At 41.1% G+C, this 27,775-nt stretch overlaps 1 protein-coding gene across 1 annotated transcript in view; it reads right to left on the minus strand.

Moving 5' to 3' along the window:
- Window positions 1-27,096, minus strand: part of LOC141326486 (interferon gamma receptor 1-like) — a 38,038-nt gene extending 10,942 nt beyond the window's left edge. The window contains exon 1 of the mRNA XM_073835230.1: window positions 26,806-27,096. Coding sequence (XP_073691331.1) covers window positions 26,806-26,878 — 73 coding nt within the window. The 5' untranslated portion in view covers window positions 26,879-27,096. The remainder of the gene's footprint in view (window positions 1-26,805) is intronic.
- Window positions 27,097-27,775: the final 679 nt, after the last annotated feature.

Below are 27,775 nucleotides of genomic sequence, written 5' to 3' on the forward strand. Positions count from 1 at the left end.
CACCCATTGCTGCTGCATCTGGAGATCCTAAGGAATTTTTATGACCGTCACAGGACCAACCTTAGGAAACAGTCCCATGGTGGGTGGAGGGCAGAAACTGCATCTTGACCAACAGGAAGTTCTGTCCTTCCCAGGTTTTTGTACCAAAGATGATCTTCTTGCCCTCTAAGAGGTGTCTGGCAGTTGTCCTGGCATCCTTATCTGATGCCGTTGGACAGTTTGCTTATGTTAGTCCACCAAGATCCAATCAAAATGTAGCAAACCTTTGTCCACTATTGTGGCCAGGGAGGGGCCCTTGCCATAAACTGGTCCCTGGAATGTGCAGTCCACTACAAGCGTGTTAAACCCCTTTGGACAGTTTATGTTGGTATCTCCCTCTGTTGCCCATATTTGGTTGTTTCTGTTTTCTGTCCTAGTTTATTAATTATTAGTTGACTTGTATCACCTGTGTTTAATTAGTTCATTGTAATCACCTGTCTATATAAGTTGGATTCAATCCAGTGTTGGTTGTCCGATCTCGAGGTTACATTGGTGTGTGTTTTCCTGCTCCTCTTGTGTGGATTTGCCTATTGTGCATATAGCAAAAAGATTTGTCATTGCATTTCGTCTTTGTGCGCCTCCTTCCACACATGACTGTTACAGAAGATCAGACCATACAGAGTTTAGCTGTGTTTACCCTGCGTTTTCTTTTGTTTCATTCAGTGTTTTATTTTCTTTTTTTTTTCCCTGTCATGAATGACCCGGCCGTCCTCATTTCTCCCGTTGGAGCAGGAGAGATGCTCATCACAGATGGACATCACAGATGAAACCAGCCCCACTCATAACCCAGAGCCCAGCCAACCACCACCCTGACTTGTGGAGCATAAGCCCACTGCAGATGAACAGCCAAAGCCATGATGGTGGATGTTTCAGTGGGGCATAAGGGTGCTGAGGAAAGCACTGCCCACTGCAGCACAGCTGAGGGTGAGCTGAGCCTGGATCTGGGACTATTATATGTAAAACAAGACTTAATCGATTCCCATGAGGATATATATGTGGAACAAGACATGATCGATTTCCATGAGGATATAGGCATGGAACAGGACTTGGTTCTATGGGGATGTATATGAAGACATGCCCCCTCTTCTTCCACCACCCTCTGAACTACTTGCTTGCCCTGAGCTATCAGTCTGCCCTGAACTACCTGCCTGCCTGGATTTCCCACCCACCCTCCCTCCCTCTGTTATCTCCATCTATCATCCCTGCTGCCTCAGTCCCACCACCGCTGTCTCCTGGCAGCCCCTCTGCTCACCCTCAGCCCACCATCTGTGCGATGGGCTCGCCACGGGTCTGCCAGTCACCATCGGCATCGTGGCTGGAGGATCCATCGTCGCCGCCTCCAGCCTCTGAGTCCTGGACTTCGCCTCAGCCCTCCGACCCAGTGGCTCCACCCCGGCTCCCAGCTCCCTCCTCTCCACCATCGCCCGTCGGCCAACCAGCTCCATCTGGCTCCGCTCTTGGTCGGTCGTTGTCCTGCCATCGCCTCAGAACTCCACTGCTTCGGCTGCGCCTCGTTGCTCCATCTCACCGGCTCTTCGCCTCGGTCACCAAAGCCCTTGGGTTCTGCCTTGGCCCTCCGGATCCTCGGTGTCGCCTGGGATAATCGGCTTTTCGCCTTCGCTTCGGGCTCTGCCTCCTTTGGTCAGCCCCCTGGAGTCTTCAAGACCTTCCTCCACCATGGCTCCTCCCTCCGTTGGCTCCGCCATGGGCTACCATCGTGGATCTCCTTCAGCTCTGGGTCCCTTTTGTCTCCTCCATGGCTCCTCCCTCCATCTGATCCGCCTTGGACTCTGTTAATCGTCCTCCTCCTGGGTATCCATCCTCCACTGAAGCCTCCTCCAGTACAGACTTCTTGTTTCCATCCCACATCCACTTCTTTGTCCGCCTCCTAAGTCCACTCTGTCCATCCATTTCTTTTTATATATGGCTCGAGGTCATGCCTTCCAGGAGGGGAGAGTAATGTCACAACCCTTTGGACTGTTTATGTTGGTTTCTCCCATTGTTGCCCATATTTGTTTGTTCTTGTTTTCTGTCCTCATTTATTCATAATTAGTTGCCTTGTACCACCTTTGTTTAATTAGTTCATTGTAATCACCTGTCTATATAAGTTGGAGTCAGCTCAGTGTTGTTTATCCGATCTCGATTACGTTGGTGTGTCTTTTCCTGCCCTTCTTATTAAATAATTTAATTTATGTAAGGAGTGCAAAATAATAATAATTTGGTAATGTATTTTGAAAAGTGCACATATTGGAGAAATATTGATATATTTACACATTTACTTCATATTTATTAAGACAGGTTATTCATTTCTGTTCATTTACCACTGATTTACATGTGCCAGCTTAGCTGCTTCTAGCGCTGTCTAAGTCTGTTTTCTCTTCTGTGATCGCTATAACTCAGAGGAAGCTCATTTGCTGCTCATATGTCACTCATATTACGCATTAATAACTCGTCCTGTCTTTTCCGATGATAAGCTTCCCTTACACTTTCGTGTTGTGTTCTGTTCACAACAAACCCAGAGCAACGTTTCCACACAAACATGAAGCTAATAAACACACTGTTACAATGTTATATAATTGGTATGTGATTTTCATGAGATTCGGGGTACTTTCATAACAATAAAGAATATTTACATGAGAAGGGAAGTGAAACAGCTACTCTGGTGGTGCCTGTAACGTATCTGGTCTTCCCTGTCATCATGAACTCTTGCACCACACTTCATGGACTACAATCCCCATAAGCCACTGCACTAATCACTGCACACATCTGTTCCTCATTTCCCACTGATCTGATTGCTGCAAACACCTGTTTCACATTTACTGACTGCATTTAAGCCACTCTCACACACAGCCACCTTGCGAAGTCTAATTGTTCCCATGGTCATTATTCTAAGCGTGTTTCTCTGGATTGGATTGCCTGTGTATGACTCTGGACTGTGTACCCCGTTTTTGATTCCTGCTGCCTGCCATTTGCGACCACTGCTTGATTATTGAACTGTTTCCCGGATTACCTACGTTGTTCCTGTTTCCTGGCGTTTACTCCTGCTTGTTGACTATTCTAATAAAGCCTTGCAAATGGATCCGCACGTCTCTGACTCCTCCTTGTGACAGAAGACTTCGCCACACCCGGATCCAGCGGCTTTATTCAACCACCAGCATCACAACATGGACCCAGTCGACCAACTTCTGCTCCTCCGACAGGAAGATCTTCCCATTGAGGATTATGTACTACAGTTTCGTAGGTTATCACTTCAAGTACCTTTGTATGATGAAGTATGGCTGAGGGACTTATTCCGCTTTGGACTCAATGAACCCATTAAATCGCTGTTGCCTGGAGGGGAATTTAAGTGTTCGGTGGAGGACTTTATGAATTATGCGTTGGTGTTATGCGGTTCTCCGCTTACTGTGAGAGTTCTAGAAGAGCCACAGCACAAGAGGTCTGCTAGCCCAGAACCACAGCAGCCACACTTTACCACGGGGTGGCAAAGGCTAATTTCTAGCGTGGAGGACCCACCGCTGCTGTCGGTTCGAGCAGCTGGTCTCCCAACCAGCCCTCCAGTGACTGCCCCGCCAGAGCGCCCTCCAGTGACGGCGCCGCCAGAGCGCCCTCCAGTGACCGCTCGCTCAGAGCCTGCTCTTCCAGAGTCTCCGCTGGAGACGCCCAGCCCTCCTGAATCTCCGCTGGGGTCGTCCAGTTCTCCAGAGCCCGCTCCTCAAGAGCGTCGTCCAGAGCCCGCTTCACAAGAGCGTCATCCAGAGCCCGCTTCACAAGAGCTCCGCTCCACTCCGCTGGTTCAGCCCTGCCTTCCAGACACTCCGCTGGTTCCGCCCAGCCTTCCAGACACTCCGCTGGTTCAGCCCTGCCTTCCAGAGACTCCGCTGGTTCCGCCCAGTCTTCCAGAGACTCCGCTGGTTCTGCCAAGCCTTCCAGAGACTCCGCTGGTTCCGCCCAGCCTTCCAGAGACTCCGCTGGTTCAGCCCTGCATTCCAGAGCCTCCGCTGGTTCCGCCCAGCTTTCCAGAGACTCCGCTGGTTACATCCAGTCGTCCTGAGATTCCTGTCTGCCCGGTTCTGGTCACGGAGCTCAAGCATGGACTGTTCCCACCCACCCTCCCTGCTGCTCCAGTCCTGCCACCTCTGTCTCCTGACAGTCCCTCTACTCACCCCCATCCCACCTTCGTGGCAGAGGACTTGCCGTGGGACTGCCAGTCGCCATCGGTGTCCAGACTGAAGGACCCCTCACCATCACCTCCAGTCTCAGAGTCCTGGACTCCACCTCGGTCCTCCGACCCTGCGGCTCCACCCCGGCTCTGTGCTCCCTCGTCTCCGTTGTCGGCCGTCGGCCCAACAGCTCCTCCGGGCTCCATCGTCTCTCCGGCTCCGCCCCGGTCAGTCGTCACCCCACCTTCGCCTCTGGACTCTACTCCTCCGGCTGCGCCTCGTCACTCCGTCCTGCCGGCTCTGTGGACCTCCTCCCTCCCGTGGGCACAGCCTCGATCCTCTGTCACTCCGGCTCCGCTGCGTACCTCCGGACCTCCATCTCCGCCGGGGTCGCCAGAGCCTTGGGTTCCGCCTTGGCCCTCCGGATCCTCTGTGTCGCCCAGGACCATCGACTCTCCGGTTCCGCCTCGGGCTCCACCGGCTCTACCTCCGTCGGTCGGCCCCATGCAGGAGCCAGCCCTTCCTCCTCCATGGCTTCTCCCTCCGTCGGCTCCGCCTCATTTCGTGGTTCCAGTACCACTACATGGACCTGGCCCTCCATCCCTCCCCCTGTTCCGCCTCCGCTCCACCACCCTCAAGATGGTTAAGGTGGTTAGAGCGTCTGGAAGCCGCTCCTTGCGGAGGGGCTATGTAACGTATCTGGTCTTCCCTGTCATCATGAACTCTTGCACCACACTTCATGGACTACAATCCCCATAAGCCACTGCACTAATCACTGCACACATCTGTTCCTCATTTCCCACTGATCTGATTGCTGCAAACACCTGTTTCACATTTACTGACTGCATTTAAGCCACTCTCACACACAGCCACCTTGCGAAGTCTAATTGTTCCCATGGTCATTATTCTAAGCGTGTTTCTCTGGATTGGATTGCCTGTGTATGACTCTGGACTGTGTACCCCGTTTTTGATTCCTGCTGCCTGCCATTTGCGACCACTGCTTGATTATTGAACTGTTTCCCGGATTACCTACGTTGTTCCTGTTTCCTGGCGTTTACTCCTGCTTGTTGACTATTCTAATAAAGCCTTGCAAATGGATCCGCACGTCTCTGACTCCTCCTTGTGACAGTGCCAATCTACAATCTTTTTTAGTGGCTGCAGCGGGTGCTGAACTGTATTTTCTTTCACTTCCCGAGCTATTGTGAATTACATTCACTTAAATAAGTAATACCCACTGCAAAATCATTCAAAGAGTTCATACAGCGGTGGGTCCCCGCCCCCTTGGGGGTGCCCTTAGCCGATCTGAACAATTTTTTTTTACTGATCGGTGTCGGCTATCCCCAGCCCGATTCTTTATTTTACATCAGCTGTCATGGTTGTGTTGTGCTGTAAGTGGCGGTACGCACCTTCCAGTAGTTGCGCTAACTGCCATTAAAAGGAAAAGAAGACGGACACATTTTGCTTACAGTAGAATGGTCTTCTGTGGACATGATCTTCTCTCTCTGCCAACTACAGGAAATGCAGAGAGCATTTTTATTGATCTCACCAAGGTATTCGACCTAGTCAGCAGGAACTGAGCAGCAGTTTAACATCCTTTTAAAAATTTTTAATACTTTAAAAAATAAAAACTTTTAAATACCCCCCAAAGCTGCACAGCCAGATCCGATCATCTCATGATGATATGACGGCAGGCATCCAGTATAAAGACATCGTATTGGAAACGTTCGACATCAAAACTAGTGTGGAACAAGGCTGCATCTATGCTCCAACATACACCACTGAAGGGGGTGTATCTACACAACAAATAGACAACTCTTCAACCTCGCAAGACTGGAAGCAAAGTCTAAGTTGCAGGAGATCATCATTAGAGATCTGCTTTTTGCTGATAATGCTGTCATCATCTCACACACTGAACAACAGATTCAGTGCCTCCTGGACAGATCCCCAAGCATGTAATGACTTCGGACTAACCATTAGCCTGCAGAAGTGCTAAGCCAAGATGTGGATACTTCTCCTGTCATTACCATCAACAACAATTTACTTAATGTTGTCCACCAATTTACATACCTACAGTCCACCATCATCGACAATCTGTCTTTTGATGCCAAGATCAACAAGCCCATTGACAAGGCTGCAAGAACCCTTGGCCAACTTATTACTCGTGTCTGGGGGAATACCAAGCTGTCAACTTCTACCAAATGGCAGTGTATAACACCTGCATTGTCAGCACTCTACTGTATGGTAGCAAAACATGGTCAACATATACCAACCATGAACAAAGGTCTACAAGATTTCATTTGCGCTGTCTCCGCTGTATCTTTAACATAAAGTGGAGAAACAAAGTATCACAAACTTGGGTCCTTCACGCTGGCCTGCCCACAAGAGCACCATGACGTATGTGTGTGCATTCCTCTGCTTGTAAACAAGGCGCAGCACATCTAGGTTCTACATTAGAGCACAGCAGCTCCTTTGTCAGCAGCACCACACACATGCATCATGATACACTCATTAATGCACATCAAAGACTGACATGGACAGGAAGAATCGTTGAATAAAGTTATTTTGATTTTCTTTCCACACAAAACGTATTCTCGCAGCTTCATAAAATTAAGGTTAAACAAATTATGTCATGTGGACCATTTTAACGATGTCCTAGCTACCTTTCCGGGCCTTGAACATGGCAGTACCATTGCTGTCAATGCAGGGTCAGAAAGCGCTCAGACTTCATCAAAAATATCTTTGTTTGTGTTCTGAATTTAAATAAAGCTCTTATGGGTTTGGAAAGACATGAGGGTGAGTAATTAATGACAGAATTTTCATTTTTGGGTGAACTACTGTAGCCCTTTAAAATATGCTGTCATTTTAGCTAATGCTAATAGAAGTAATACATTACCCAAAACTGAAAAGGGTCTACTTTTATTTGTGTGCACTTACAATATCAACAAAATGTGCTTTTGTAAAAAACTAACAAAAAAGCCCCCTGAAAATTATATCCCATCATACCCTTGCTACAACTTACAACTTTATTTTCTTTTGATCAGGGGCTCTTTTGTGGCTGTCATGGGTGCAGAGATTTTGTAATAGTAGTAATCGACTTGAGGCTGTTGCTTTGTTTGATGTTTGTTTTGCTCAATCCCCATTATGATTTCAGACCGAGAGTGACAGAGTAACACCTCCATGTACACTGACAAACATGGCTTAAGGCCACACTGATTTGCAGCTGTAACCACAAGTGATCAGTGAAGTTTTCACACCCACTGAGAACAGAGCTGACTGTGGTTTTACTGTGTGCCACATTCTAAAAATCATACTGTAATTTAAATAAACAACTCAAAACTTCCTGCCAGCTTACCCTTAGTCATGCCCACTCTAATTCACCTGGGCATGTAAATCCCTTGTCTCCGCCTCCAGCCTTTGAGTTCCCGACTCCACCTCAGCCCTCTGACCCATTAGCTCAGCCTTGGCTCCTTGCTCCCTCATCTCCACCGTGGCCCATCATCCCACTTGTTCCACCGAGCTCCCTCGTCCTTCTGGCTCATCGGCCTCCTTCACCACAGAATTCCACTCATCCCTCTATCCCTCAGGCTCCACTGTTGTCATCTCCACCATAGCTCCTCCCTCCTTTGATTTCGCCCTGGGGCCTCATTCTGGCTGGCCTCTTGTTTAACATCTGGCTCCTCCTGCTCCTGGTTTCCCCTTAGCCCCTCCCACTCTCCACTCTCCCATGGACTCTTATTTTTGCTACACTCTAAAAAGTGCTGGGTTATTTTTGTAAACACATTGCTGGGTTAATTGTGCTGGGTCAAAATTCTGGGTTGTTTGAGGCACTGTAAACACACAGTTGGGTTGATCATGCTGGGTCAAATGGACTATAAGGGGTTATTTCACTATGAACTCCTGGGTTGGGTTATTTTGACCCAACCGGTTTGTTTATTTTTTTCACTTCACAGGAACATTCTGGATTCTTCAGTCGTCTCCTCGCCAGGCGGTCACGCACCTCGCAGCAAGCAGGATTATAAGGTAAATTAATAATATGATTATATAATTATTTACCTTTATTTTTAATAAGTTGTGTTTTAGAGCACACTGATTTCACTGTTTAATGCAATATTTGATATGTCGCTGTGCGGGGTTGGCATTTTATTCCGTGAATGACGAACGTTGTAACTTAAGCAGCCTAGCGATGTACTTTTTTGCCTCAACAATCGCTTTATTGTTATATAAAGTGTGTGTGTGTGTGTGTGTGTGTGTGTGTGTGTGTGTGTGTAGTGTTATTTGTATAATTTACAGTATACATATGGCCTTTATTTTAACGCCTTATGGAAAGAGTAGGTCAGAAATACGGGGGTAAGTTCCTTTACTGTCTGCATACTGTATTGCTTTGTAATGTTTTGTCAAAATTAGATCATTTCATACAAAAATTGATCTTTTAAGGGCATATTTTTCAAGTAAATGTTTGCGACGTGCCGAATCCAATGATAGATCCATATGTTTTATGTTGAGCATTTTCGCGGTTTTTCCCTTGAGGTAACTTATCTGCATTAGCTAAAACGCTATGTCCCTTACTTTAATAACGTTAAACCACAATATGACTGGTATGTACTATTGTTTATTACTTAAATGTAATGTTGTCTTAGGCTACAGTATGTAAAGTTAGACTTAATCTCTCGTGGTGTATGTGGCGGTTCACATGTCGCGTTTTTTGCGCACTGAAGTTCGTTATTATACGCTCATAATGGAAGCTCATTTTTTCCAGGCGCGGGACATGGTTGCTTAGCAACGGCAGACGCCATGGGAGAGCAAGCTGCGTTTTTGGAAAGAAAGCGACGCGTCTTGCGTTTTCACGCGTTTTTAGGCGCGGCATGTGAACGGCCCCTTACTCTTCCTCTATTTTAGTGAATGCCTGTTTTGCATTACAAACTAGGAGACCAGTATAAACCTTAAACTTATTGAATCACATTTGTTTTTCAGATTTGATCAGATTTCACAAGACTTTAGGAAGCTACTGTATATCCAGAGGCAGACTTTTTGAAGACTGGGCTACAGTTGCAGACCTAATTCTTGCCAGTGCTCAGTGAGGTGCAGTCCTGGGTGACATGACAAAAGGTAAGCTTTTTCTAATAATATGTCAATCTATAAAACAATATGCAACTGTATTTGACACACATCAACTGGTAAATACAATGGTACAGTAACACTTAACTTATTGCTTATTAGCTTGTATATTGGCTGTTAATTAGTACTTATGAAGCACAAACTGATGCCTTATTCTGCATGAGCATATTCTACATCCCTGAATCTGACCCCATACCTAAACTTAACCTGCAGTAGTTGAATGAGGGTGGGAATTAATTTGCATTATTTAAAGGAATGAAGAAATCTTCATATGAAAGTGTTTCAGTTTGTTTTGATTATAAAATATGGTTCACAGTTTGCATATTATTCCTATGGTTTAGATGCTAAAGGGGAAAGTGCTTTCAAAGTCCTGCCCACTCTGGATAAAAGGTCTTCAGACCCACAACCACGGAATCCCGGAGGCCATTCATTGACGTACAACCTGTAAGTTTTGTTTTACGTTTTCTGCTCTAATAAGGGTGTATGTATATATATAAACACAGTGGTGGCCAAAATAATTATAACAGTTGTATTTTCACCAGCTAAAAAATGATTTTAAGTCAGTGTTTTTTATCTTTTGCTGTAGTGTGTCAGTGAGAAATATCAGTTTACATTGGCACAACAGCCAATCCTCCACACAGAGATCTGATCTCATCATCATCCAGTCTGTCTGGAATGACATGAAGAAACAGAACAAACTGAGACAGACTAAATCCAGAAGAACTGTGACAACGTCCCCAAGATGCTTCAAGAGACCTACCTGCAAAGCTACCTGAAAAACTATGTGCAAGTGCACCTAGTGTAGGGCAAAAACTGCTTTAAACACAAAAGAACGGTCAAACCAAATGTTGATTTAATTTAGTTAATCAAGGTTAATTGATTAAGAACATTTATTTATGACATTATTTTTGACAGCGTCATTTTATGACATTTTTAGACAAGTGCTTAAAACTTTTAACAGTATTGTAGCTTTGCAGTTAGGTCTCTTGGAGCATCTTGGTGACGCTTTCACAGTTCTTCTGGATGATGATGAGAACAGATCCTGTGTGGAGCACAGAACAAAAATGTCACTGGATTATCACAATTAATGGCAAAATGAATGGAAATGTAAACCGATATTTCCTACTGACACACTACAGCAAAAGATAGAAATCACTGATTTAAAACCTTATTTAGCTGGTGAAAATACTAGTTTTCTAATCATTTTGACCACAACTGTATGAAAAGTTGAGAAGTAAAATGAGCATTAATTTCATGCCTCTGTGTTTATGTTCATAAAATACACTTAACTTAAAATGTTAGTTATGTTGCAAGACTAAATGCCGTATAATTAACAGGTGGGGACCAACATGGTGGATTTGAGCCTTGGGATGAGACAACAACATTTCTAGACCTTCGCCATTGTTCCAGGCCATGCCATTGAAGCGGACTTGTTGCCTGGGAATTTCTCCAGCTTGCAGTATATCATATTGATGGACATAAGTCTTCATGTGTGAAGTTTTTTTTTGGCCACTTGTAACATGTTTTAAATTGTAAGAATTGTCTGGTGGACTCTTTGTTTGGCTTAGTTTTAATGGCACAATGTTTGGAATGATTCTAATGTGGTAATAATTCATTTTTGAGTGTTCTGCTGCTGCAATGTTGACATAAAGAATAGGAATATAGTGTGCCTTGTTTACAGTTTTGTGTTTAAAAGAAACTGATCTACTAAAACCGTTATTTGTGTCTTTAAGGGTTGGACAAAATGTGTGACAGCTACACCTATTTGAAAACTGTATTACAAAGAAATATGAAAACTCATTAAAATGACATTTACATATTCATTTTTTTGTGTTGTGTAACTGTATTACAGAAAAACAATAATAATTTTACATTCTTTTGTGATTTATATATTATTAATGGTAAATATAAAGGTAGCAAGGCAATTAGACAATAAATAACCCAATATTTTGGTAGTTTTTAACCCAGCAACACAGTTAATCTGACCCACTGGTTGGGTCAAATAAACAACCCAGCATTTTGGGTCAAATGATTTAACCCAGCACTTGGGTCAAAACAACCCAACGCGTGTTCTGTCCCATAGTTACCCAGCAGCTGGGTTATGGTTGGGTTATTTTTTAACCCAGCACTTTTTAGAGTGTATGGACTGTTGTTATTTTTCCATTGTTCCACACCCTCTCTCCTCAGTTGGTTTTATTTACGGTGCGGGATGTGCCTTACTATAGTACTGCGGGGGCGTACTATAATCTAGGGCTGTGCAATTAATCGAAATTCAGTTTCAATTTCGATTTTGGCTTCAAACGATCATGAAAATACAGTAATCGAGATGAAACGATTATTGCGCCCCATTCCGCCCCCTTTCAAGTTGTGCGCTTTTGCTCCTCCATAAAAGCCTAATTTCACATGCAAATCAGCTAAATCATGTAACGTGAATTTCATAAAATGGGACGTGCTTGATTTATTAATGTTTCTTTGATGCTGTGTTTTTAAAAGTGAGAAAGATAACTTGTGCTGTTTTGTGTATGCACTCAGAGACGGAGCAAAACACAGACATTTAAAGTTATCGTTTAACTCAATGTGTGCACCTAAACAGTCAAATACAGTCAAAAATATATTAAAGTGAGGCACTTGGTGATTATTCATGTAAACCCTTGTCAGTTGTGTTTTAAAGGTGCCATAGAATGCATTTATACAATATTTTAAATTGTTCTTTGATATCTACATAGAAGGTATATGGCATAGGAAAGGGCAAAAAATCTGCAGAAACGGTTTTACAGGTCCATTTACAACCCTAGGATTTGTTCCTAGAATGAAATGCTCTGTTATTGCCTTATTTGGAAGCTTCATGAATATTAATGAGCTCTGCTCTGATTGTTTCACAGAGCTGCTCATCTCTATAGCTGGCACATGGATAAAAATATATATTTAATTAGGAGCTCTAGCCGCTTTTAATATGTGGTTTGTTGAATCTGCTGTTTTGAATCGCCGACATTTTAGTCTCATTACTGTAATCGCATGTGCTCTGTGTAAAGTTATAATGCAGAGGGAGTGCTTGCTTACCACACAAGTTCAGCTGCTTGTCAGTGATACTCGGGATCTGTAAATCCTTCACCATCATCATCGCAGTTATTTCTGCATCATTCACCATCATCAGCTCAGTCATCTCTCTGTTTATGTGGTAAGTGATATCTTTTGTACTGCAATGTAACAGGCTAGCGCTAGCATTAAGCTAACCGTGTCCCTTCAGTGGCTTGCCTTATTTTGCTGATATACTGACGTTACTAATGATTGGGCAATGCAAATGTTGGGGGCCTAACTATTAACGATCCCAGGGTTATTGCGTAATAGTGGGTGTTATGTTGGAATTGACCTATTTTTCAGTGGTCAGTGGTTTCAGGCGAGTTTGCTGGCCAATTAAGAACAGGGATACCATGGACCTTAAACCAGGTACTGGTAGCTTTGACACCACGTGCAGGTGTCAAGTCTTATTGGAAAATAAAATCTGCATCTCCATAAAGTTGGTCAGCAGCAGGAAGCATGAAGTGCTCTAAAACGTCATGGTATACAGCTGCATTGACCTTGGACCCCAGAAAACACAGTGGACCAACACCAGCAGATGACATGGCACCCCAAACCATCACTGACTGTGGAAACTTTACACTGGACCTCAAGCAACGTGGATACTGTGCCTCTCCTCTCTTCCTCCAGACTCTGGGACCCTGATTTCCAAAGGAAATGCAAATTTTACTTTTATCAGAGAACATAACTTTGGACCACTCAACAGCAGTCCAGTCCTTTTTGTCTTTAGCCCAGGCGAGACGCTTCTGACTCTGTCTGTTGTTCAAGAGTGGCTTGACACAAGGAAAGTGACAGCTGAAACCCATGTCTTGCAATAAACACTTGAAATATATCAGTCTGTGTGGAATGAATGTATACATTATACACGTTTCACTTCTTAAATGGAATTAGTGAAATAATCAACTTTTTGAAGATATTCTAATTATATGACCAGCACCTCTATATAACAATACAGAGTAGTTAATTGCCAAGTTATTTCAGGCAGTGGTTTTCTCACAGAACTGCACGTGTGTCCTGTCTGAGCTGATGAGTTACATCATTTCCAGTGTTTAATGGAAGTGGACGGCCTTCACTGACCTTTCCTGCCATAATTTGTGCTTCCATGGTAACAACAACCTCTCTGACTAATGAGTTGCTCCTTGGGATTATGTGTTATATGTAATTGCTATATTAGGAATTTGGCAATTAAACACAATTCTTTTTTTTTTTTTTTATAGAAGCACATATTATTTCTTATCACACAGGGTGCTGCTCTAGTGGTGACCTGCAGCAGGTGTGCCTTTATGCTTGTTGTTGTTACCTTTTTCATGGTTTTGAAAGTGTTATGTAATGTGGAAACAAAGTTATTTTATATGATAATTTTGATATTTTTCATTGGAGGAATTGTCTCTCATGCAGTCCTGTGAAAGCATTGGTGGATCCGTGGGGAAAGGCCAAAGGAGAGGCCTTTTTGAGCAGAACCGAGAAGGAGAAAGCATAAAAAGGAAACGAGGTGTGTGCAAGCATTTCAATCACTTGCCACCTCCATTAATATTCTAGCTAAGGTGCAATCTTTAAGAAACAAAGTGGATGAACTACAGGCAAGTGTCAACTAGTTCAAGAAGTATAAGGAAACATGTTTAATTTAATTGACAGAAACTTGGCTTAACTCTCTTGACTTGTCTCTGGAGATTATGGATTTGGAGCCCCACTTCGTTTGGACAGAAATAAAGAGGTAATGGGAAAGAGCCAAGGTGGCGGAGTTTGTCTTTATATAAATCAACTGCTGGTGTACCAACATTATTGTAGGAAAGAACTTGGTGTCACCTGACATTGAGCTACTTTTTGTGTCAGTGTGGCCATTTTTTATTATCATGATAAATTAAAATCCCTTGGGTTTTTCTGATCATAACAAAGTTTACCTGTTACCTATGTCTATATGCAATGTGATCTCATGATAATTCGTATGCATTTTACGTAAAATATGGTTCTACAAAACGTACATTTACGTTTTTTTCCAGACACTAAAACATACAATGTTGACGTATTTACAGCATCTAAACATAAAAATACTGACTTATTGATGACACCTAAAAGCGAATCTTTATGAATATTGAAATCACTGCATTAATTTCATTATTATTGTTGTTTTTAGTTGTCATACTAATGGTTTTGTGTTTTCAATTGCATTATTAACTTGTGCATTGTTCACATTAACTACCCTCTCGTTATGTTCGTGGATGAAAACATCAACAAAATTAAACTGCTGTAAAAATGTATCAGATAAATATTTTTTTAATTTTTTTTTTGCATAAATTGACTTCCATTATAACCACATTTTTGGATTGCAAAGCCATGACACCATATAATGATGAATTCTTGATTGTTTGTGGATTTCCCTGTTGGGAAGAGGTAAAATTTGTAAATTTTACTGTTGATTATCAGTTGGCCCCATTAACCCTTTAGATAGGCCTTTGCAAAAAAAGCTTAGTTTTTACATAGAGTTCTATGGAGTATAACGGCATATTATAGTGTGCGTGTGTGTATGTGAGTGTGAGTGTGTGAGAGTGTGTGAGAGTGTATGAGAGTGTGTGTGAGTGAATGTGAGTGTGAGAGAGACCTATGTGCACCTTGATACATCTGAGACAATCAAAATAAGCACCTCAGCTCTCAGAACTACATGGTAAACAAAAACACAAATATACTTACTTTGTTTTTGTTTACTCCATGTAGTTCTGAGAGCTGAGGTGCTTATTTTGATTTTCTCAGATGTATCAAGGTGCACATAGGTCTCTCTCAATTTTCACACACTTTCACACACTCTCACACACTCACACACACATACACACATGCACACTATAATATGAATCAGAATCAGAATCAGAATGAGCTTTATTGCCAGGTATGTTTACACATACTAGGAATTTGTTTTAGTGACAGCAGCTCCACAGTGCAATAGAGTGACAGTGACAAGACAAGACAAGACATAGATTATAAAAAAGAACAATAAACAAGTACACAAGACAAAGTGCAAAGTGCAAAATAGCAAAAACACAATATACAGAGTATGCCATTACTAGGTACAGGTATATTAGGTGCAAATTTGGATGTAAGTAGGTATTAATAAATACTGAATAGATTAATAAAGTGTATAATAGTGCTGCATGTTCCACGTTTACTGACAAGTGTTCATGAGATGGATTGTCTGGGGTAGGTTGAGCTTCCTCAGCTGGCGGAGGAAGTACAGTCTCTGCTGGGCCTTTTTCACAATGGAGTCTATGTGAACATCCCACAGGTCCTGGGAGATGGTATTGCCAAGGAACCTGAATGACTCCACTGTGTTAACAGTGCTGTTCATGATGGTGAGTGGGGGGAGAGCAGGGGGGTTTCTCCTGAAGTCAATAATCATCTCCACAGTCTTGAGCGTGTTGAGCTCCAGGTTGTTATGACTGCACCAGACAGCCAGCTCTTTAACCTCCTGTCTGTAAGCAGACTCATCACCGTCTTGAATGAGGCCGATGAGTGTGGTGTCGTCTGCGAACTTCAGGAGCTTGACAGAGGGGTCTTTAGAGGTACAGTCATTCGTATACAGGGAGAAGAGAGAGGGGGGGGGATGGGGGGGGTGGCAGTGCTGATAGTCTGGGTGCTGGATGAGAATTTTCCCAGCCTCACTAGCTGCTGTCTGTCTGTCAGGAAGCTGTTGATCCACTGACAGAGAGCGGTGGGCACAGAGAGCTGAGATAGTTTGGGAAGGAGGAGGTTTGGGATGATGGTGTTAAAGTCCATAAACAGGATCCTCACATAAGTCCCTGATTTATCCAGATGCTGCAGGGTGAAGTGTAAACCCATGTTCACTGCATCATCTTACGGACCTGTTTGCTCGATAAGCAAACTGCAGGGGGTCCAGTAAGGGTCCGGTGATGTCCTTCAGATGAGCCAAAACCAGTTTTTCAAACGACTTCATGACGACAGATGTTAGCGCCACAGGTCTGTATTCGTTGAGTCCTGTTATTTTGGGTTTCTTTGGAATGGGAATGATTGTCGAACGTTTGAGGCAGTTCGGTACTTCACACATCTCCAGAGACCAATTGAAGATTAGTGAGAAAATGGGGGCCAGCTGGTCAGCACAGGTTTTCAGACAGGCTGGTATCACACCATCAGGGCCTGGTGCTTTCCTTCTTTTGTTCTGTCTGAAGACCTGGCGAACATCTCTTTCACTGAAGTGGATTGTCGGAGTGGGGGAGAGCGTTGTTGTTAGGGCTGTTGTTGGAGGTGTGAATGGAGTTTTTTCAAACCTGCAATAGAACTCGTTCAGATCGTCTGCCAGTTGCTGATTCTTCACCATGCAGGGGGATGGTGTCTTGTAGTTGGTGATGGCTTTCAGGCTGTCCCACACTGATGAAGGGTCACTGGAAGAGAATTGGATTCCTTATCTTTTTGGAATAATTCTTCTTTGCCACTTTGATCTCCTTTTGCAGTGTGTATTTGGCCTGCTTATACAAGACACTGTCCCCTTTCCTGTAAGCATCCTCTTTGGCGTGAAGAAGCTGTCTGAGTTTTGCAGTGAACCATGGTTTGTCATTGTTGAAAGTTAAACGAGTCCTGGTAGGAATGCACGTATCCTCACAGAAACTGATATATGAAGTTACAGTGTCTGTGAGCTCGTCCAGATCGGTAGCAGCAGCTTTGAAAACACTCCAATCAGTACATTCGAAACAGGTTTGTAAAGCCCGTTCTGTTTCGTTGGTCCATCTCTTCACAGACTTTGCTACAGGTTTAGCAGATTTAAGTTTTTGCCTGTAGGTTGGTATAAGATGGACCAGACAGTGATCAGAGAGTCCCAAAGCTGCCCGTGGGACAGAGTGATATGCATTTCTTATTGTGGTGTAACAGTGGTCCAATATATTACTGTCTCTGGTTGGACATGTAATATGTTGACTGTATTTTGGCAGTTCACGGGAGAGATTTGCTTTGTTAAAATCCCCAAGAATGATTAAAACAGAGTCCGGGTGTTGTTGTTCCGTCGCGGTGATCTGATTAGCAAGTTTCTGCAAAGCCAGGCTCACGTGTGCTTGCGGAGGAATGTAGACGCTCACGAGAATGAACGAGCAAAACTCTCGCGGCGAGTAGAATGGCTTACAGTTAATGAAGAGCGCTTCTAGATCTGAACAGCACATCGTCTTTAAAACTGCTTCCATGAAACACAGAGCGGCAGAGTTTGAGAAATCCTTGTTAGACCGGGAGAGCAGGAAGAGTTCGTCCGTTTTGTTGGGAAGAGAGTGGAGATTTGCCAGATGTATGCTTGGCAACGATGTGCAGAGACCGCGCTGTCAGAGCTTCACGAGCGCGCCGGCTCGTTTTCCCCATCTGCGCGTCCTGTATATGTTGTTATACTCCATAGAACTCTATGTAAAAACTAAGCTTTTTTTTTTTTGCAAAGGCCTATCTAAAGGGTTAATGGGGCCAACTGATAATCAACAGTAAAATTTATTAATCTTACCTCTTCCCAGTGGTTAACTGTGTCAAAAGCAACAGATCCAGAAAAATGAGTATTGAGGATTTAGAAGCTGCTCGTGCCAGTCTTAGGGCTTCAACAACCAAGAGAAGGACAGTCTCAGTTGACTGGCTGCTTTTGAAGCCAGACTGGTTGTTGTGCAGGGGATTGTTCTGTGCGAGAAATATAGAAAGTTGGTTGAACATAACTCACTCAAGTGTTTTTTCAGTGAAAGGAAGAGGGAATATCATTCTGTAGTTTTCTAAAAGTGCTGGATTTAGAGAGGGTTTCTAAAGAAGTGGGCTTATCCAAGCCTGCTTAAATGCTGTGGGAAATGTGGGAAGTGTGAAGAGAGGTGTTGATAATGTGAGTGAGCACAGGTAATTAATAGCCTGGAGTAGGATGGTTGTAAAGGATACATTTATAAACGTCTGCCTCCGAGAGTAGAGAGAAGGAGGAGAGAGAGTGTGTATTTGTTCATATGATGTGTTTGTCAGTTTGTGGTGTGGAGAATTGGATGCTGATGGTTGTTTTGTTCATGAAGAATATGAAGAGCTGTAAAATTTCATAAAGGGGCGAGGGGTGGGCAAAGAAAAGAAGAGAAGGATTGGAAAAGTGCGAGAGTCAGAACTCTAATTTTGTTGTTAGTATGTCGTTTTAGCAGTGGAGACAATTGCAGAGAAGGAAGAGAGTGACGGATACACATTAAGGCCAGTAGAGTTTTGCAAGATATACAGAACCTCAGACACTTCGATCTTCTAAAGGCCGGGACACACCAACCTGTTGCCGACGAAAGCCGACGTCTTGTCGCCTCTAGTCGGCTGCGTCTGCGGGCGTCTGGGCAATTAAACTGAGCTCGAACACACTGAACTGACGAAAGCCGACTACAAACTAGAAGGTGCTTTCTGCACATGCGTCAGGAGATATACCGTTGCGTACCCGCAGGTGGCAGTAGTCTGTCGGTGAACGCCTCATGATTACCCTTCGGTTCTTGGCAACAGGTAAGCAAGCTTAACTTTTTTTCTCTTGTTGATGCTGCATATGTATGTGTATGTATGTATGTGTGTGTGTGTGTTTGTAATCTGCCTGTTTATAGTCAGGCTATAATGTTTCGATGTACATAGAAAATGCCTGCAAAGTGTTACATTTACATTTGAAAATGTGTTGAAATAATGCATTGTTGTGCTGTGCATTATTTACAGGGGAAAGCTTCAAGAGCCTTTCATACCAGTTTAGAGTGGGTGTATCAACCATTCAGGGATTTATTCCTGAAACATGTACAGCAATCTATCAGGCTTTAAAGGATAATTACCTCAAGGTATGCACGTTCTTTTTTTTCATATATTTAAGTCGTTTTTTTTTTTTTTTTTTTTTGTTATGAATCATGAAGCTGAAAAAGCCAACATGTCATCTTTTTTAGTTGTTTTTTAGTGTCCCCACACAGTGGAGCAGTGGTTTCTGCGGACAGAATGTGGTGAGCTATACATGGAGGGAATAGACCAGGAAGGGCCAGATCATAATACAGTCCCTGGAAGATGGAGACAAGACCCTGAGCTACTCCAAGCCCCCTTGCCAAGGACCACCAACACATCAACTCAAGCCAAGCAGTGCAGAGAAAGATTGTGCTAGTATTTTAATACTGTAATTGGTGCAGTGCCTTTTCAATGGAACAAAATCTAGTTTGTGTACATTTGATTTACATTGTATAATTGTGTATAGCTAGACAGTCGCTCCTCATAATATTTTGACACTTAACCTAATAAAAAAGGACTTAAAAGTACACCAGACAATCTTTTTTTTCTAAAAGTCAAAGTGTTTACAAATTACATCAATGGGAAATTGTACTATATATCAATACAATCAATATCAATTTAAGTATAACAGCTGTTGTACGCACACACATATATAAAATGATTAATTATCTGCTCTCTCTGTGTGTCTGTGTGTGTGTATATATATATATATATATATATATATATATATATATATATACACACACACATACATACACATATGGTAGCATTTTAATGTACTTATACTTATTTACATTTGAAAATTACAACATTTCAAAGCTCTCACAATACAAGTTGGGGTGAACCGTAATCGCCGTTATTCTTGCAAAAAACTATTCATTGCATAACAATGAAAGTGCACTGCTGCATAAAATGGCCACTTATCCCTAAAGACCCAATATTCACACATTTAAAATTCAGACATTGCCGTCTGCCAAGCTTATTGTGTCCTGTACTTGCATGCTTATAGCACTAATGTCTCCACATTCTTGAACATTATCACCTTTAGTACCAATTTTTGAGGAGATTAAGGAAATTACGCAGTATGTCATTGACCTATATAAAAAGTAAGTATATATTTGTGTGTGTGTGTGTGTGTGTGTGTATGAAGGCCAAAAAAGAAATGCAACGTTTTCCCGTTATGTCGTACAGCGCTGGCCTGTCTTGGATCAAATTGATCAGCTCGTCTTCAAAAGCTACGTTCCACACAGCCATAGTTGGTTTAGAATTGCGAAAATGACAGCTAGCGGGTTCCCTCTTGGCTCTTTCCTTTGCTTGTCGTCACTTCACGTTCAAGTCCTCCACACGACCTGATTCGATGTCTGAACAGCCAATCAGAGCGCTCTCTTTCCCAGACAGCCCAGACAAGCCCGACACCGATTCAACATGTCGAATCGGGCAAACTTTGGCCGACGCGAGCCCGACGAAAGCCGACGCGAGCCGACGTGCGGAACACACCGAACCGACGCGCTTCACCGACGCCCACCAACTGCCCGACGAGGCCAGACGGCCGATCGTCGGCTTGGTGTGTCCCGGCCTTAAGACAGACAATACACACAGAGTGCATTAACATACAGACATCTGTTTCCACATCTCACTGAGAGAAGACGCACGAAAAGTCCCTTCTCACCCTTACCAAAAAGAAGTATACTTCAAGTTTATTTTATTAAGTATACTTATGTAAAGTTCAAGTATATTTTTATGTATACTTTATGTAGTATAAAAAAATCTGTGTACTAGTAGTATACTTTTAAGTGTGCTATTTTATTACTCATTGGGACTAAATTGGCCCAATTTCTAGTATATAAAAGTGGACTAGAAGTTAACTTTAAGTGTAACAGTAGAAAACTTTGAGTACACAACTAGTTTGCATCTATGTTTTCAGTTTGTACTGCAAGTATACTAAAAGTGAAATTTAAAATATGCGATGGTAACTTCAAAGTAGTGATTTCCGTTTGTGATCATGTGATCTTGGGTTATGAGTTCTTGCAACGCATTTTCAAGCAAAGTTCAAGTTGATTTTGACTTAACATACAAATGTAAGTAGAATAACTTAAATTGTCTTAGTTTATTGTAATTCAAAATATTTTTCATCTGCAAGAGAAATACGATTTAAAAATACTAAGCGCTAATGTAAGCAAGTTTAAGCAACTCTTGTCTGAAAATATTTATTAAAATAATAACAATAATAATGACTATTTATTTGCAACAACTGCTGTAGAAATACCTAAATGAAGAAGAAAACCAACATATTAAATGTCATCAACGTATATTTACTGTTAAAAAATTACTTCAGAAAGATGGCAGCATCATCATGTTATTTTTACAGAGATTGGTAGGTCTGTTTTTTTGTGGTGTTAATTAATGTGTTTTATATTCACTGTTGAATGATTATCATGTTTACTGTTGACAGTATTTAGTAAATCAAATAACACACTTTTAAAAATGCTGTAGTACTGTTGTAATGTTTGGTAGGTTACTTTATTATCAGTGTAATATGGCGATGTAAACCCTTGTTTGACCTGGTAGTCAAGCCCCCCTTTAACACTTAATTTACCTTTTAACATGAAGTGCATTGGCAAATAATATAGTCTTCTTCTTTATTCTATACGCAAAAGACAAGAAGGAACATTTTTATTTGATAACAACTTTTAGTGAATAATCTATATGAACAATTCCAATCAGGTTTTCGTCTTTGTCAAAATATCTAATGATTTATTGGTAGCAGCTGGCTCAGGACTCCTATCTATTTTAATTCTTCTTGATTTAACTTCAGCATTCAACATCATTTCCTACAAAATTCTATTAGACAGATTGCAGTCAATTGGAATTGTAGGTACTTCTCTGGCTTGGTTTATATGTTTTCTCTCAGGTTGCACTCAATTTGTTCAACTAGGTCAGTTTCATTACATATATAGCATGTCACAAAAGTGAGCACACCCCTCACATTTCAGCAACTATTTTAGTATATCTTCTCAAGGGACAATACTATAGAAATTAAACTTGGATATATTTTATAGTAGTCAATGTGCAGCTAGTAGAGCAGTATAGATGAACTTTCCTCTGAAAATAACTCAACATACAGCCATTATTGTCAAAATAGCTGACAACAAAAGTGAGTATACTCCCTAGGTTAGGGGTACTCAAATATAAACTTGAAAGGTCCACTTACAAAATTTCCGTTCAGTCCGAGGTCCGGAAAAGTAACGGTCAAATTCCAAATACTCCAACAACAACAACAACAAAAAACAAAGTGAGCGAGTGAGCGAGAGCGTGAACGAGTGAGTCACGTTGCTATAGCGATGCTGTTACAGCTGCTGCGATTGGACATAGATGATGCAGCTAAAACGAGTACAATCCTCAAAGACATATGTGACCCTGGACCACAAAACCAGTCTTAAGTCGCTGGGGTATATTTGTAGCAATAGCCAAAAATACATTGCATGGGTCAAAAGTTTTGATTTTTCTTTTATGCCAAAAATCATTAAGAAATTAAGTAAAGTTCATGTTCCATGAAGATTTTTTGTAAAATTCCTACTGTAAACATATCAAAATGTAATTTTTGGTTTGTAATATGCACTGTTAAGAACCTAATTTGGACAACTTTAAAGGTGATTTTCTCAGTATTTTTGATTTTTTTGCATCCTCAGATTTCTGATTTCAAATAGATGTATCTCAGCCAAATATTGTCCTATCCTAACAAACCATACATCAACAGAAAGCTTATCTATTGAGCTTTCATATGATGTATAAATCTCAGTTTTGTCAAATTTAACCTTATGACTGGTTTTGTGGTCCAGGGTCACATATATCGCAGAATCACAATTGCGTGCTCCATTGAAAACTCATTTGGATCATCATTAAATTAGCATGTTGGTTTTGGCGTCGGTCCAGATTTAACCGTGTCTGGGTCTGGATGCGGACCGGAGTCTGCCTATTGAGTACCCCGGCCCTAGGTGAACTTGTTCAAAGTGTCAATATATTGTGTTAGCACCATTGTTATCTGGCACTGCCTTAATCATCCTGGGCATTAAATTGACCATAGCTGCGCAGGCTGTTGCTGGGATCCTCTTCCATTCCTCACGGAGCTGCTGGATGTTAGACACATGGTGCTTCTCCACCTTATGCTTGAGGATGCCCCACAGGTGCTTAATAAGGTTCAGGTCTGGAGACATACCACTCCATCACCTTCACCATCTGAGCCAAACAAGTTTATCTCATAGTCTCATCAGACCATAGGACATGGTTCCAGTAATTCAACATGCTCTTTGTTGTCTTCAGCAAACTGTTTGCAGGCTTTCTTGTGAGCCAGCTTCAGATGAGACTTCCTTCTCGGACGATGCCTATGCAAACCAACTTGTAGCAGTGTGCGGCGTATGGTCTGAGCACTGACAAGCTGACCTTCTACTTCTGCAACCTTTAAAGCAATGCTGGCAGCACTCATGCATCTGTTTTTTGAAACCAGGTTCTGCACCTGACGCATAGAACGAGTGCTCAACTTTATTGATCGATTCTTGCGAGGCCTGTTCCGAATGCAACCCATCTTGGAAAACCTCTGTATGACCCTGGCACTGTAGTGTAACTGGGTTTCAGGGTGTTACTGAACCTCTAATAGCCTTGGCCATCTTTGTGGAGAGCAACAATTGTAATTCTCAAATCCTCAGAGAGTTCTTTGCCATGAGATGCCATGTTGAACATCCAGTGGTCAGTATGAGAGAATTGTACTTAAAGCACCTAATTTGAACTGCTCTAATACAAGATACACAACTTTGTATGGTCCTGTCAAGCAGACAAAAACATAAACATGATGAATAGGACATGTGGCTTTGCATGGTTAAACGATGTACTGCTGTTATCACTTAGGGTCACTTTTGTTGCCAGCTATTTTGACAATAATGGCTGTTTGTTGAGTTATTTTCAGAAGGCAATAAATCTATACTGCTATACAATCTGCACATTGACTACTTTAAAATATATCCAAGTTTAATTTCTATAGTATTGAGAAGATATGCTAAAATGTGAGGGGTGTACTCACTTTTGTGAGACACTGTAAGTCATCACATATTACTACAGGTGTCCCACAGGGTTCAGTTCTTGACGCTTTATTATTTATCGTTTATCTACTGGCCCTTACAAACATTTTCAGGAAACATGGCATACAGCTTCATTGTTTCGCCAATGACACCCAGCTCTATCGGTCCTCAAAACCTACTTCTAAATTTCCTCCATCTTCTCTTTTTAAATGTTTGTCTAAAGTTAAAGCTTGGTTTTCACACAATTTTCTCAAATTTAACAGCAGTAAAACAGAAATACTTCTTGTTGGTACAAAAAAATAATTTGTTGAATACCAGTGATGTTTCTACTGTATGTGTATCGATGACTCTATAATCACTTTATTAACACAGATAAAGAGTGTTATCCTGGACAGTACTCTATCTTTCGAAGCACATATCAATAAGGTTACTCTGATGGCTTATTATCATATTAATCAATATTAATCGCCTCTGCCCAGCCCTCTCAATGAGGAGCACTGCTATTATGGTCCATGCTCTTGTCACTTCATGAATTGACTATTGTAATGCTCTATTTGATGGTCTTCTGGTTAAACTTTTTTCACAAGTTAGTTTAGTGCAGAACACAAAAATTACTAGAACTCGTACTATAGAACACATATGTCCTGTTTTTCAACATCTGCACTGGCTTTAATGTTAAACAGCTTGTTGAATTCAACATTTAGCTTCTAGACTCCTTCTTACTTACTCCTAACTTAAAGGCCTACTCCCTCTCGAACTCTTAGATCGTTATCTATCTCTATCTCAGTTCTACCTCGTGCACACCTGGTTTCCATGGGTTCACCTTATCTGTGGAATTCACTGGGACTCTCTTCTTTTAAATCTTGTTAAAGACACATCTATTTAGGCAGGCATATGATTATTTTATGTTTTTCCTATAATGACTGTAAAGATATGAATGTGGGTTTGGATTGTATTGTTGCTAGTAACTTTTTTATGCATTTGTTTTTTTTGTTTTTTTTTTTGTATGCGAGGTGACCTTGTAAGACGCCAATAAATAAAGTGCTATTATTACTATTGTTATTATTACAAATCAAGTCACTTGGATCTATGGCTTATTTATGCCATACTGAAAACAGCAACAACAAAAATGATAGGGAACCTTAAAATGTTAGCGCACAGTCCTACATCTATTAAAAAAAATAGAATAAATATTTAACGCTTTCTATGAAGCCTCTATTTATAATACATTATAAGGGTATTTCTAATGAATGCATAATGCATTATAAAAAAAATACTAATAATGTGTTATATCATCTCACGAATAATCATAACAGCAATTATAATACTTGAGTGTTTAAGGTTAAAGTTTTACATACTTGCAAAGTTACTAATCAGTTTGTCTTTTGGGGAAACATCAAAATACAGTGTTAGCATATATTAAGCATACTAATAGTAATACTTACTGCTAGCTGACATGCGGTTGCAGAGTTAGACATTAGTAAGATGGCAAAATATGAGACTTATAATACGTTGTTACTATGACAAGCTAAACAAAGCCTGAAAGCTATAACCACAAATAAGTAAAAATTATAATACATTAAAATTGTTCTTATGAATATTCATGAGATGATATAACATATTATAAGTTTTTTTTTTTTTTTTTTTTTTTTTTTTTTACAATATATAATGCATTCATTATAATGCCTTATAATGTATTAAAAACAAAGGCTTCATAAAAAGTGTTACCAAATATTCTTTAAATAAGTGTTTTTTTACTAAATGTGAACTGGCTGAATTTTAACCCCTTAACTGTCACTTCCATTTACATGAACAAAAACATTTTGTAATATGAATTTAATGTACTTTTTCCATTTTAAAATGGCTTTCAAAGGGTGAATTTTGATATTTGAAGTTTTCAACTGATATATAATTTCTTATGATTTCTAAAGTGTGAGAGAAAAAGGCAACAGGGAAGTCTGTTTGTGTCAAAGGTCAGAACTACAGTTATGAAGTAGATTTTCGAGGTGCAGTCTTGTCATAAATCAATCTATTATTTTTCCTACGTAATTTGTAACACACAAATTTTTTTAAATATCTATTTAGGAGCCTTAGACCTTTCCAACAATATATAGTTTGTCATGATTAGATTAGGATTTATTTGTAAAATGGTGAAGAAACTTAGGCGTCCCACAGAGCGGACGGGTGACAGTTAAGGGGTTAAAGAACTAAAGTGATTTTATATCGATTGAACTCAAAAACGGTCTAGACGATCAAATGGATATATTAACAAAAAAAATATCATAATATCAATTTAAAAAAATGTGAAAATCCTATTAATATAATATTCTCTAGATAAATTTAAGATTTACATTAAGTCATTTCCAGGCAGGGAATCCCTTTCTTATTTGCAGGAATTCTATATTTGTGTCTGGGGAAAATCGATCCACGCATTTTCATTTTTGTAAATGATACAAAAAGCAGCGATTTTATAACAATAGCCTATAGATTGCTGTTTATTTGAATAATAAGTGAACGCATGACGCTCACAATCGGACAGAGATAAACAGATGCAGCGATACAAAACAAAGATGTGCTGCTGTTAGCAGAAAAGGCTTCAGCAAAATGATACTCACCAGAACCAAGGACTGGAAACAGTAACGCGTAGAACACACCAAACTGGACTACAGGATCCTTCGACATTGTCATAAACCAGATTTCAGATGAGTTTCATATAGCAAACAGCATTTAATGAGTCGGCTCTGTGTTCTTGAATCCAGGCGCACTCTTCTGGACTCGCTTTGAAAGGAAATATTCCACCTGACACAGCAATAAAGCGATGGGTTCAAGATTTAATGCAGCGTTTCCCAACCTTTTATCAGTCACAGCACGACACTACTGCCCTACAGGCAGTGTTGCCAGATCGGGTTGACGATTTCCAGGCCAAAAGCTCACCAAAACCCGCCCACTTCAACAAAAACTAGCCCAAAATTTTAACTGCCAAAATAATGTGATTTTATTTCCATGTCAAGGTTGATAAGGACCGTTTTTTATCTCTTTAAAAAAAGAATAATGACAAAAATAAAATAAAGATAAATCTGTTTCAAAGGAATAGGGATCAAAACAGTCTGAAAATATGCTTAAAATGTCCAGAAATCTTTTCAAAGTGGAAATTAACCCTTGGAAAAACACATGCATCATTTTCAATGTCCACAGTAAAAATATGCTAATTTCTGTGCAAAAAGTGCACAATAAAGTGATGAGAAACAAATGTAATGTAGCTGGCATTTACATTCATGCACACACCCACGACAGCCATTCATTGATGTATACTATATGATAATCGAACAGCAAAAATGAAATAATAAGAACAATTACCAACAATAATGCACTTATACCTTTGTCTTGTGTGCTATCTTCAGACAGAGCATGTGTTTCATGAAGTTCACATTTCAGAACATAATGCAGAACTGTCCCTGATAGCACACGTCTGCATCTACGTCTGCAAGACAACTGCAAGACGTAGTTTGCTCATCTGCAATATTAGATGTTTTTTCCTATCAGATGTCAAATAGATGTCTATTAGATGTCTTTAAGATGATTATG

This window comes from Garra rufa, chromosome 2 (genome assembly GCF_049309525.1).
Source record: "Garra rufa chromosome 2, GarRuf1.0, whole genome shotgun sequence".
Taxonomy (NCBI): domain Eukaryota; kingdom Metazoa; phylum Chordata; class Actinopteri; order Cypriniformes; family Cyprinidae; genus Garra; species Garra rufa.